At 36.8% G+C, this 14241-nt stretch overlaps 1 protein-coding gene across 4 annotated transcripts in view; it reads right to left on the bottom strand.

The window, feature by feature from the left end:
* MIS18BP1 (MIS18 binding protein 1) overlaps nt 1-14241 on the bottom strand; it is a 61349-nt gene that overhangs the window by 28288 nt on the left and 18820 nt on the right. For all 4 annotated transcript variants that reach the window (XM_084884966.1, XM_084884964.1, XM_084884967.1 and 1 more), the window contains 4 exons: nt 5446-5533; nt 4197-4354; nt 1633-1784; nt 1040-1136 (listed from right to left, as the gene is read on the bottom strand). In XM_084884966.1, the coding sequence (XP_084741092.1) occupies nt 1040-1136; nt 1633-1784; nt 4197-4354; nt 5446-5533 (495 nt within the window). The remainder of the gene's footprint in view (nt 1-1039; nt 1137-1632; nt 1785-4196; nt 4355-5445; nt 5534-14241) is intronic.

Raw genomic sequence — 14241 nt, 5'->3', positions numbered from 1 at the left:
TTGAGCAAAATTTTTTTTATTGATTTCATTAAATAACCTGAATAAAGATCCAGGCTATTCTGGATATTTTTATGTCATACAAATTTGGTAAGTAGTATTATTGCTCTTCAGTCTATTTTTTTTTACACACTTATAAATGTTCTCCACTTTCATTTTTCACTTATAAGCAATAAAATAGAAAAAAAACACACGCTATTAAGCTTATAGATTCAATTAAACATTAAGTTTTAAACTCCCTAATGCATAGAGAAAAGGTCCTATATATTCAGGTATGCAGAATTTCAATGAAATCATTTTGAAAAATCCACACTTACATAAAACTAAATTATGGCTTATTAACAATTTAATAAAAATATTGTCTTTAAACATTACTAGAAACATTTTAATAACATATTTCATGATTTAAAAAATTATTTAAAGCTACCTTGATTAAAGAAAGCAAACCTGTAAGTGAATGTATATTTAAAGCAATGAATTATTTCATTTTGTAAATCATCTTCTGTAAAAAGATAACTAATATTTAATAAGCATTAAAACAGTCTATCATTTTAGATTTGGAAATTTATGAAATCACTTTTTAAAATATATATATATATTTTACTGATTTTTTACAGAGAGGAAGAGAGAGATATACAGAGTTAGAAACATCGATGAGAGAGAATCATCATCAGCTGCCTCTTGCACAACCCCTAGATACATGCCCTTGACCAGAATCGAACCTAGGACCGTTCAGTCCGCAGGCCGATGCTCTATCCACTGAGCCAAACCGGTTTTGGCTGAAATCACTTATAATATGTTAAGAAATGTCAAATATTAACTTTCTACTTATCCTATATAATAAAGGGCTAATATGCAAATTGTCCCATTGATTGGGAGTTTGACCAAGGGCGGCCCAGCTGGCCAACCTCCCATGTCCCTTCTCCCTGCCAGCCCAGCCCGATGGGCCCCAATTCGAGTGGGGCGATCAGACCCCATCTGTGCACAAATTTGTGCACCGGACCTCTAGTTACAAAATAAAACAATAATAAGGATATATTACCTTGCTTCTGACTTTTAATTTTCTCTTTATTTATTCTTTCACAATTTTGGGGTTTTTTTGAAGATAACTTCTTATATTCCCTTTTTCCAATCAATTCCTTCAAAATCAAAAGATAACTTTTACTATAACAAGTACTACCTATAAACATGACTGCAAGCATTTTCACAGTATGACTCAAGAACACAAATTTCTAGGTAGCTTATAGAAATCTTATTAGCAGAGGTATTCAAAGCTTAAGCTTTGGAAGCACCACGTGGGTAACCACATTCTCACATCTTCTTTACTAATTTAGTACTATCATTTAAAATGTGCATGTGCATGCGCACGTGTGTGCACGCCCCCCCCCCCCCACCCAATCTCTCTCCCTCCCTCCTTTCCTCTATTTAAACCTTACTCTATAGCTAAAAACTTTGTTATTCTTGCCTGCACTTTTCCAGTGAGACACTAGGAAAATAAATATCAAGACATTTACCTACTATCCCTAAACTAATAAAAAGCAATATTTAACAAAGAGAACTCATGATTTCTCATTTGGTGTCGAACCTTTTCGGTAGTATCATATCACGACTGTACAGTATTCAGTAAAAGCTTACCTGATTAGGTAAGTCATATTCTTCCCCATTTTGAACAGTATTCTTTATTTGGTCATCTGGGAAGCTTAATGGTGGTTTATTTTGAAGATTACTCTGGCAAATGTTTAATTCTATAGCTCCTGGCAATGTACTGTGCTTACTCTTCTTCAGTTCTATGAGTACAAAGATGGAGATTTAGATAAAATGATTATATAAAAGTTAAGCTGCTGCCGAAGCCGGTTTGGCTCAGTGGTAGAGCGTCGGTCTGCGGACTGAAGGGTCCCGGGTTCGATTCCGGTCAAGGGCATGTACCTTGGTTGCGGGCACATCCCCGGTAGGGGGTGTACAAGAGGCAGCTGGTTGATGTTTCTCTCTCATCGACGTTTCTAGCTCTCTATCTCTCTCCCTTCCTCTCTGTAAAAAATCAATAAAATAAATTAAAAAAAAATAAAAAAAGTTAAGCTGCTATTCCCCATTAAGAACTCACTTTGAAAAAGTCTAATCCTATGTCACAAATATTTGTTAAATTTGATTATGACATAAAGCAATTTTAGTTGGACAGAATCATTCTGCATAGGGCTATATTTTGTTCAAATCACTTTTATTCTCTTTAAAAACAAAAGAAAGAAAAAATGGACAGCCATATTATTCCTTATTATGCTTTGAATCTCCTTTGCCACATCTAAAGCAAAATAGAAACATTAAACCATTTTGTAAATACAAATTCCCTTTCATCCAATCTCTGTATTAACTAAACAGAAAGTGAATTAACTCTATTTCCCTTATATTTCTTCATGTATATTGAATTCTTATGTTTCAATTAATTTATGTATACCAATGTATAATTAAATCCATGCTAATTAAAATTTTAAGCAAAACCAAATTATATAGTATACAATAGAGGCTTAATTATTGAGCTAAAATTCTAGGTAAATTAAAAAGAATTCGTAAAACTATAAACATTTTTATTATTATTCTAGAAGCTATATTTGAAGATACATAATGGATGGTGTCCTTCCTCTGAGATTATTACAGTATGGTGAAGAAGGCTATTATAATAGATCACCTATAATATATTCTGGTTAAGTATAACAGACATTAAGTATTTTAATACAATAGTATGACATATGGATTACAGCACTAAATATGCAAAACCACATTTTAAATAAATCACACACACAATCACATCATTTTAAATTATCACTGATTAGCGCCTTTGCATACCTTTAGTTGTTTAATGTTAGACATGGTTTTGTTTTATTTCAGTGGTTTTCTCATTAAAAAAAAAAAAAAAAGACAGCGCAAACCACCACCACTCAAAATAACTTATGTAATATGAGGACACACAATGTCTTAACATTTTCACAAAACAAAGATTTAATAAATCACACTAGAAAAATGATATACCTAAAAAAATCCATTAATATTTGCCCCTAACCTGAGCTTCCCAAAGGGGAGGCATCATCTCATTCTATTCATTTCTAAATTGCTAGCAGCTAACAAAGATCAAGGTTCATGGAAAGTGCTTTAAAAATATTTATTGAATTATTTTATTATGGACACAGGTAGCATGTAAAATAGTTTACCAAATTTTAGCATTTTACATTTGATTCTTCAAACACTTTACCAGTAACATTCACAATTTAAACATTTTTGAAAAACACTTAAGATCTAAGACTAAAGAAGATTAATAAATGATAAAAGTGAGCTATACCTTTAGGAATTTTAAATTTAGGAGTAAAAAAGTATATAGCAGTTGCTATAGCCCCAGGATTCCAGATACTGAAGATGGTCTAGCAAATGACAATGAGCAACATTTCAAATTTACAAGCAAATAGGATAACTTTTCAAAAAAAGAGGAAAGGTTGAGAAGAAACAAGAAGAGTGACTTTTAGCTAGCCCTGAGCAAGCAGTCATCCACATATTTAATCCATTCCTTTGTACTAGAAAGGATCAGCAAAATTATAAAGGCGGGCCTATGAACATAGGGAAGTGGGGTGCAGTGGGGGACTTATAGGGTGTCATGACTTTGGTAGAAGCAATCCTGTAAAGCTCTTTGTTACAAGGTCAAGGTAGAATCAACATAAATGTATACAACAGATTCTAATTAACTTTTATTCATCTATATTTTCTAGAAAAGGCTATGAAGTAAATTATAGTTTTGGCAAAGAGGTGACACAGAACAGTTTTGCCAGCTACCTTTATAGCAGTGGTCATTCAAAAAAACATGCCATTACCTCCATAAAAACAAACTGGTATTGTCTAATAATGAACATAAAATTAGGTACAAATTAGGCATATTTAACATATAGGTTTGAGTTAGGTTAGCAGCCTAAATACCTTGCGTCTAGGAAACTAAAAGAACCATTATCTTTCATTGATATATTTATCAGATTAATTAGGTAACATTTAATGAAGTAAGTTGAATGCTAATTGCTTTGTAGTTTTTCTTCAAGTAGTGCAAACTCAAAAATTTTAGGACCAAATTAGAACACAATTGTTTATGCACTGTAAACAATTAAACAATGCGGGGCTCATGTAAGAATATACTACCATACCAATAGAGAAGAAAAGAGCAAACATACCCAAATGGTTACAATCAAGATCATAAATGGTGCTGGTTTTTTGGGGGCCATCTGTTTGGTTTACTCCTGCATCATTTTTCATTGATTTTCCTATGTCAGGCACAAATCTTCTACTTTTCTGTTTTTGTCTGGCCTTTTTCTTTTTCTTTTCACAAGCCCTAAAAACATACATTATATTCTCTCTATTGTTGGTTTCCAGAAAAGTGAAAACAAAAAACTAAAACCCACAAAAAAATGAAACTCTCCTATGACCTAACCTCAACCCTAATAGCACTAACCCTAACTATAACATACCAACCCTAATCATAACTCTAATCCTAACATTGTTCCTAATTTTAAACTTAATCCTAACCCTTACACTAAAGCTACCCATAAACCTTACTCTAATTATAAAACAAACCCTAACAATAAGCCTATAATAATTCTAATACTTAACCCTAAACCGAGCCATCACCCTAACCCTAATCCCAAATATTACACATAACCTTAGAACTAACCTTAGCCCTACCTAATTTTTAAACTAACCCTAACCCAAAGACCAATCCTAAACGTAACTAACTTTTAGCCCTAACCTTATATCTAATCATAAAGGTAACTCTAACAATAATTTTGAACTCAGCCCAAACCCTAACCTAATCTTTAAAATAACACTATACTAAAAAATAGAGAAAATTCTCTTAGCTAAAGTTCTTCAACATAGTAAAGATTATCTTTAATCTTACATAATTTAAGCTTTCATGGCTTCCACTCCCTTTCCCACGAAAAACTCAGTACAATATAAAGTTTACTGAAACATAGCCATGTTCATTAAGACACTATGTTGCTTTTCCTCTACAAAGAGTTGAAGCAGTTGCGATAGAGCATGCCCATAAAAGTACTTACTAGCTGACCCTTTACAGAAAAAAATTGTCAACTCCTGTTTTGTGACTAGTTAACTGACATCACTCCATCCCCTCTGAGTTCCTTAAGGGCAAGATTTAACCAAATTCTCCCTGTTTTTCCCCAGTGCCAACAGAGGGAATGAATGAAAGAAAAAAGTACCATGAACAGCTATGTGATTCATAAATGTGGAATAAGGATGACTCCTTGAAATGTCCAAGGTTTTATTTTCCATAAAAAAGAAATTAGGTAACCCACTGCATATTGGTTATATAAGTATACATTTTTAAAAGCTCACCTAAAATGGATGCATTTTTCAAATGAAAATTATGCCTCAATAAAGTTGTTTTTTATATAAAGAATACTTTACCTTAATTGTTCTAGAAAAGTATCAATGTGCTCTTTCCAATTTTCTGGAAAGCCAAACATAAACTTCCTTATGAGATAATATGGATAACCTATGTAATAATAAACAAACAAAATTATCTAAAAACCTAGAATTTTGAAGACATGTCATTAACTCATTAAAAAAAAAAAAAAAAAAAAATATATATATATATATATATATATATATATATATATATACACACACACACACACACACACACACACACAAACACACACACTTATTGTTTACTATGTGCCAGGCAGGCACTGTTAAAGATACAAGCATTCAGCAATTAACAAAACAACCCAAATCCATACTTTCATGGAACTGCCTTCTAATGTGAAACAGAAGGCAAACCAACAAGTAAAATATCTTGTTAGATGGACATTGATACTATGAAGAAAAATTATGCAGTTGAGGGGGAAAAGAAATATCAGTGTGTTCATGCAGACAGCATCTTTAAAAAGGATAGTCAAGCCCAGTTGGTGTGGCTCAGAGGTTGAGCGTCAAACTATGAACCACGAGGTCATGGCCTATGAACCAGGAGGTGACGGTTGATTCTCAGTCAGGGCACATGCCTGGGTTGCGGGCTTGATTCCTTTGGATCCTGCAGGAGGCAGCCAATCAATGACTCTCATCACTGACGCTTCTGTCTCCCTCTCCCTCTCCCTTCCTCTCTGAAATATATATATACTTTAAAAAAGGATAGTCAGAAAAAACTACAGAATTTCAGAGGGAAAGTGGGAATGGGTGTGAATTAACCAGGAAACATATGAATAGCCCATGGACACAGAAAATAAGAGTGATGAAGGCGGACAATATGAAAAACAAACAAACAAAGGAGGATATCTGTAATACTTTCAACAATAAAGATTTTTTTAAAAAGGATAGAGATATTCTTACTGAAATAGCATTGAAAACCTTCAAGGATATTGTAAGGCCTTGGGGTCATTTTACAGACCTAGTCTCTTACCCTGAGTGAGACAGAAAGCTATGCAAATGCTATGATCAGAGGAGCCACAGGCATTGACTTTAATAGGATTGTAATAGCTGCTATTGTGAGAAGAGTCTATGGAAGTATAATGGGAGAAACATGGAGACCAGTTAGGAGGTTACTGCAATGACTCAGAACAAAAGAGAGGTTACCACAATGGTCAGCGGAAGTCTAGGTTCTGGATATATTATGAAGATAATGCCAATAGGACGTACTGACATATTAATGTGTGCGGGAAAGAATCTAGAATTTAAGGATGTCTCCAAGGATTTTAGCTAGCCATTGAAAGAGTGGAAAGAGGGGGAAGTCTGTAGATTAAGCAGATTTAAGGGAGATGATAAGGTTTTAGATATACAGTCCTGCACTGCATAAGGAGGTTTCGGGTAATGATGGGCTGCGTGCGTATATGAAGGCAGCCCCATTAGATCATAATGAAGTTGAAAAATTTGTATTGACCCTAATTGGTTTGGCTCAGAAGACAGAGCATCAGCCCTGAAGGGTCCCAGGTTTTTTTGTTTGTTTGTTTATTTATTTATTAAATATATTTTATTGATTTTTTTTTGCCCCCTTCCCTCTATCTCCCTCCCACACCCTCCCTCCTCAGAGTTTTATGTCCATTGGTTGTACTTATATGCATGTATACAAGTCCTTCGGTTGATCCATTATCACCCCCAGATCTCCCTCCCCTCTCCACTGTAATTTGACAGTCTGCTTGTTGCTTTACTGTCTCTATATCTTTTGGTTCATCAGTTTATAATGTTCTTTATTATCCATAAATGAGTGAGGTCATGTGGTGTTTCTCTTTCATTGATTAGCTTATTTCACTCAGCATGATGTTCTCCAATTCCATCCAGGTTGCTGCAAATGATGAGAATTCCTTCTTTTTTATGGCAGCATAGTATTCCATTGGGTAGATGTACCATAGTTTTTGGATCCAATCATCTGCTGACGGGCACCTAGGCTGTTTCCAAATTCTGGCTATTGTAGATTGTGCCGCTATGAACATAGGGGTGCATATATCCTTTCTGATTGGTGTTTCTAGTTTCTTGGGATATATTCCTAGAAGTGGGATTACTGGGTCAAATGAGAGTTCCATTTTCAGTTTTGAGGAAACTCCACACTGTTCTCCACAGTGGTTGCACCAGTCTGCATTCCCACCAGCAGTGGGGTCCCAGGTTTGATTCCGGTCAAGGGCATGTACCTTGGTTTCGGGCACATCCCCAGTGGGAGGTGTGCAAGGGGCAGCTGATCAATGTTTCTCGCATGGATGTTTCTGTCTCTGGATCTGTTTTTGTTCATCAGTTTATGTTGTTTATTATATTCCACAAATTAGTGAGATCATGGTGGTATTTATCTTTCTTTGACTGGCTTATTTCGCTTAGAATAATGCTCTCCAGTTCCATCCATGCTGTTGCAAAATGTAAGAATTCCTTCTTTGTTACCGCAGCATAGTATTCCATTGTGTAGATGTACCAGTTTTTTTAATCTACTCATCTGCTGATGGGCACTTAGGCTGTTTCCAAGTCTTAGCTATGGAGAATTGTGCTGCTATGAACAAATGGATGCATATATCCTTTTTGATTGGTGTTTCTAGTTTCTTGGGATTATATTCCTACAATTGGAATCACGGGGTCAGATGGGAGTTCCATTTTTAGTTTTTTTGAGGAAACTCCATACTGTGCTAAAATAAGATTTTTAAACAGCTGTATAATGTGCTTGTGTTTTAAATTAAGTTATTGAAAGAGCTGAAAGTTAAAAAAATTAAAAAGTTTAGAGTTGAAGTTACAGTAAGCTATGGCTAATTTATTGAAGAAAAATATTTTCTTATAAATTTAATGTAGCCTAAGTTTACAGTGTTTATAAAGTTTATAGTAGTGTACAGTAATGCCCTAGCTTCACGGTCACTCAACACTCACTCACTGACTCACCTAGAACAATTCATCCTGTAAGCTCTATTCATGGTAAATGACCTCCACAGGTTACCATTTTTTATCTTTTATACCATATCTTTACTGTAACTTTTCTACAAATATAAATATACAAATACTTATCATTACATTACAATTGCCTATAGTATTCAGTAGAGTAATGTGCTGGATAGACTTGTAGCCTAGGACCAATAAGCTATGCTATACAGCCTTGGTCTGTAATAGGCTACACTATTTATGTCTGTGTAAGTACAATGTATAATGTTCACATCACGAAACAACCTAAAAATATTTTTTCATAATGATTCCCTGTCATTGATACATGACTATATTAAGTTTGAGATGCTTGTAGACATCCTAATGGAGATGTCAAATGGGCAGATGAAAAGTGAGTTGAGTGGCTAGAATATTATAAATTTGTCATTTGTCACCACATATTGTAGATTAATATTTAAAGCCTCAAAGAAATCAGCATAGTACTGAATGTAGAAAAAGCCCTAGTCTATCCATTAAGAGGCAATGAAAAGGAAAAACAAGTAAAGAAACAAAGAAAGAACAGGGAGGGAGATAGCATGAAAATCAGAATATGGTATTTTATGGGTCTAGTAATAATTAATGTCGTTTTTAACATTCGTTTAAAATCTTGCTTGGCGTTGATTTGTATTGACATAACCTTCAAACACGTGGTATCTACAGAACGTGTGAAGTGCAATTAACAAGTTTTGCTTGAAAAAGTTTGTGTTTGGTTTGGTTTTTGTTGCAGAACTAGGGCTAAGAAGATGGCGGATGAAGAGCATATTCGGCACTGCATGCTTTACGAGTTCCAATTAGGAAGAAAAGCAAGTGAGGCTGCAAAAAACATCTGTAGTGCTCTTGGTCAAGATGCAGTTAGCGCCAGAAAATGCCAGCGTTGGTTTGAGAAATTTCGTGAGGGAAATTTTTCGTTAGATGACAAGAGTGGTCGAGGCCGTGTGTCCAATTTTGATCAAGAAGCTCTTCAAGCTCTTTTGGTGCAAAATCCTCAAATTACCCAACAAGAGCTTGCGACAACTTTAAATTGTTCACAAAAAACAATTTCCAATCAATTGCGTGCACTTGGCAAAGTCCAAAAGTTTGGAAAATGGGTTCCTCATGAGTTGACCGACAACGACCGTAATCAAAGAGTCACAATTTGCAGTTCGCTCCTCTCTCATCAAAACCGTTTGCCGTTTTTAGAGCAAATTGTTACCGGAGATGAAGAATGGGTGCTGTATGTTAATTTGAAAAGGAGGCCTCAATGGTTGGACAAAAATGAGGCTCCGCAGCCCACGCCAAAACCTGACTTGCATGCGAAAAAAGTGATGTTGTGTGTTTGGTGGAATTTTAAAGGAATTCTTTATTATGAACTTTTACCATCTAACCAAACCATTACAAGTGCAGTGTATAGTGCCCAATTGGAAAGGTTAGCCCAAGCTTTAAGAGAAAAAGAACCCGCGCTGATTAATCAGAAGGGCGTAATTCTTCACCAAGATAACGCACGACCGCATACTGCAAGAATCACTGCTGAAAAACTGCGCCAGTTGGAATGGGAAGTTCTCCCTCAACCTGCATATTCTCCTGATATTGCCCCTTCCGATTACCATTTGTTTCGTTCTTTGCAAAACTTTCTTCTTGGAAAAAAATTTAATAATGAAGAATGCCTCAAAAATGCATTGACCGAATTTTTTGCATCAAAATCACAAGAATTTTACAACAGAGAGATTAAAATGCTTCCTGAGCGTTGGGCACAAGTAGTAGAAAACAACGGCAACTATATTGTTGATTAAATTTTGTTGTATTGTTTAAATACATTCGATTTTAAAAAGTATTTAAAAACGACATTAATTATTACTAGACCTAATAGAAGCCAAGTGAAGTATTTCATCAACAAATGACAAGTGCTGGAGAGGATGTGGAAAAAAGGGAACCTTCATTAGTACACTGCTGGTGGGAATGCAGACTGGTGTAGCCATTATGGAAAACAATATGGAGTTTCCTGAAAAAAATAAAAATGGAACTGCCATTTGACCAAGTGATCCCACTTTTAGGAATATGTCCTAAAAGAAACCTGAAATAACAATCAGAAATAATGTATGCACCCTATGTTTATAGCAGCACAATTTACAATAGCTAAGATCTGAAAACAGTATAAGTGCCGATCAGTAGATAAGTTGATAAAAAAAAAAAGCTGTGGTACATTTATGTCATGGAATACTATGCAACAGTAAAAAAGAATTGCTTATCCTTTGAAACAGCATGGAGGGACCAGGAGAGTATCATACTATTTTCCGGCGTATAAGAAGACTTTTGAAACAAAAAAAAAGTCAACCGAAAATCGGGGGCAAAAGACCAAAATTGCACAAAAATTACCTGCAGATCTTGACGGCAAAGTCAGTCTTTTCTTTGAAGTGGGGGTTAGTCTCATACAGCGAATATAGGCCTAAACCTATGTTTTAACTGTAAAATTAGGGGGTCGTCTTATACGCCGGAAAATACGGTAAGTGAAATAAATCACTCAGAGAAAGACAACTACCATGTTTCCCCGAAAATAAATCATCCTCCGAAAATAAGACCTACTTACAGGTTTCCTTCTGAGTGAAATATAAGCCCCCACCCAGGCTCCGTCTCAGAATGAAAATTAATTTTCCGTAAACTGGTCGCTAGGGCCGCACTGATTGGCATCTAGCAACCAGTGACTTTACTCAGAGTCCTCACTGCTGTGTGGAGGCGGAGGGGAAGTTGGAGTGAGCGGTGAGTGCAGGGTGGGAGAGAGGAGGAGACTTTCGCAGATGCATGTAGAAGACAGGAGGATTAGAGCCAAGGTGGTGATTGCTGGTCTGTCTCTGGTGACACTACCTGATGCTCGCGGCCGCCCTCATGATGACTGAAGCTTCTCAGTCAGTGGAAGACCCTGCTCCAGCCCAGATCCAGTCCCCAGGTAGGCCCCAGGGGGTAAATGTCTGATAAAGGGGTAGGGGGGATGTCTGGTGAAGGTGTTCAGTGGCACAGAGGTGGGGGGAGGGGGATCACTTAAAATGACACAGAAGGATCAGAGGGGGCAATCAAAATCACACAGGAGGATCAAAAGGGGTTACTAAAATGGTAATCCCCCTTTTGATTCTCCTGTGCCATTTTGATTCCCCCCTCTGATTCCCCCCTGTCATTTTTAAGTGATCCCCCTCCCCCCACCTTGATACCCCAATTCCTTTTTTTTTTTACCCCTAGAAATGAGCGCAAAAAGAAAAAGCTACTCCGTGGGGTACAAGAAAGGAATCGTGGAAGACTCTTGGGGCCAAAATCTTATTGCTTTCTGCAAAGAGAAGATGTTGAGTATTCGATTGGTCCGAAAATGGCGAGCAGAGTATGGTAACCTCATTGAACAAGTGGACAAGGGAAATGCTAAAAAGTGCAAGTGTGGATCAGGTCGGTAACCATTATTTTCCGAGCTGGAAGACCTGATCTGTGAATGGGTTGTTGACAGGAGAGCAAAGGCTTTGGTTGTGAATAGGACTCAGATTCAAGAATTTGCCCTTGCAATGGCACCACAGTTTGACATAGCCCCCGAAGACTTCAAAGCATCACAACACTGGCTGGATAATTTCCTTCAGCGAAGTGAACTGTCTTTAAGAAGATCTACAATGTTGTTTAGGTTGGAAAATACTCAAGTTATTAAGCGAGCACTTGCATTCAAGTCCTTTATTGATGATGCTGACTTCTCTAAATACAAGCTTTCCAACATGATTGCTATGGATGAAATTGCAGTGTTTATGGGCCAATCATCTCAAACAACAATTGAACAGTGGAGTGCCTCCTTAGTGTCCATTCCCTCCACTGCTTATGGAAGTGCACGAGTTTCCTGTATTTTGGCAATTCGTCTGGATGGCACTAACCTTTAATCATTTCTAAGGGCAAGAAGGAAAAGATTGGACGTGTTTTGGGCATTTTTATTCTTGAAACTGAAAAAGCCTGGGCCACACAAGCAATTATAAGGAGGTGGGTCGATTTAATGCTGCCGCTTGTTATGCAAGGGAGCCAAAGAGGTCTGCTAGTCTGGGATGCAGCCAGCACTCACCGCGCTAAAGACATGAAGACATTTCTTCACACACAAAAATAGATCAGATAATGATTCCCGCAGGAATGACGGCCTCCACACTCTTGATATTGCAATAAACAAGCCATTCAAAGACAATTTGCGCATGGAAATTAATGACTACATTGAAAATAGAATGGATTGAAATCAGCGTGGAAACTTTGTGAAACCTGAACTGCAAGAAGTTGTGACTTGGGTGAAGAATTCATGGGAGAAAATCACTGACAGTTGCATTGCAAATGCACTGCAAGCAGGCTACCTTGACAAGAAGTACTCATTTAAAGACAGAGCTATTGCTAAACATGAGAGATTTGGTCCACTGATTCTGAAAGAAATGGAGTGACAAGAAATTCACCAGGAAATTCAGGAATTGGATTGTTATGATGATGTTCCAGAAGATGATGACATGATTGTCATTGAATAAATGAGTAAATTCTTGATACTGTAGGATTCACAGTTTGTCTGGTTTGTGTTGACAACTACTGTACTACCGTAGTTGTAAATGTAATAAATGTAATAAATGTCCTTTATTTTCATTTAACAATAAATGTGTACCGTATTCTTCTTCATGGAAAAATAAGACATCCCCTGAAAATAAGACCTAGCGCATCTTTGGGAGCAAAAATTAATATAAGATACTGTCTTATTTTCGGGGAAACAGGGTATCACATGATCCCACTCATATGTGGAATCTAAGTATCTAAATAAACTGATGAACAGCGAATCCAGAGACATGGAAGCATGGAACAGAGTGAGGAATCTCAGGAAGGCAGGGGAGGAAGGGGAGGAGATAATCAATCAAAGATCTGATATGCATATACTGTAGACATGGCCCATGGACATAGACAATGGGATGGAGGCCTGGGTGGGGGGACAGGGGCACATGGTGGGGGCTAATGGGGGGGGAAAAGGAGACATATGTAACACTTTCAATAATAAAGAAATTTTTTTTTTTTTTTTTAATGTTTCAAGGCAGTTAGGTAGGTAAGATTAACTATGTCAAATTTGTACTGGATTTAGCAATGTCAGAATCACTGGAAACTTTGATAAGAGCTGCTTCAGTGAAGAATTAGGGATTAAAGTACAATTAAAGAGAATTCACGGAAAAAATGGGGGAACACTCAAGAGGAATTAGATATAACAAAATCTCAGAGTTGCTTTGCTATAATTGAGAGTAGATAAAAGAAGTGTGGTAAAAAGGACTGTTCTCAAAAAAAGAAGAGAGGGATTGTTTTTGACAGGAGAAGGGAAAATTACTACAGTGACATCTTTGAATAAAAGGGAAAATGGGAGTTGGAATACAAATGCAGAGGCTGACACAGACAGAAATACGGACTACTCATCCATATAAATCAGCTCTAGGTACAAACAAATGAGAACATATGAAAAAAAGTTATTTTCTGATTATTTTTATTGCTCAGGTCATACCCTCCTTCCCCTACCCCTACCCTCACCTAAGAGGAGGGAGCAGATGCTTGTAAAAATATGAAGTAGCCTTAGCCAGTTTGGCTCAGGGAATAGAGCATCGGCCTTTGGACTGAAGGTTCCTAGGTTTGATTCCAGTCAAGGGCACATGCCCTGGTTGTGGGCTCAATCCCCAGCAGGCAGCCGATCAATGATTTTCATCATCGATGTCCCCCCCACCCCCAGGCAGAAAATTAAGATTATACCAAGACTGGGGTTGTACAGGGCAGGTTCAACAAAGAGAAGACCTAGGGAGTCCTCTCTTTGTTCTTATAAAGCAATTC

The sequence above is a fragment of the Pipistrellus hanaki genome (genome assembly GCF_964339955.1).
Source record: "Pipistrellus hanaki genome assembly, chromosome: 1".
Classification (NCBI taxonomy): domain Eukaryota; kingdom Metazoa; phylum Chordata; class Mammalia; order Chiroptera; family Vespertilionidae; genus Pipistrellus; species Pipistrellus hanaki.
The sequence above is the reverse complement of the archived record's forward strand: the minus strand, read 5'-3'. Positions and strand labels throughout refer to the sequence as shown.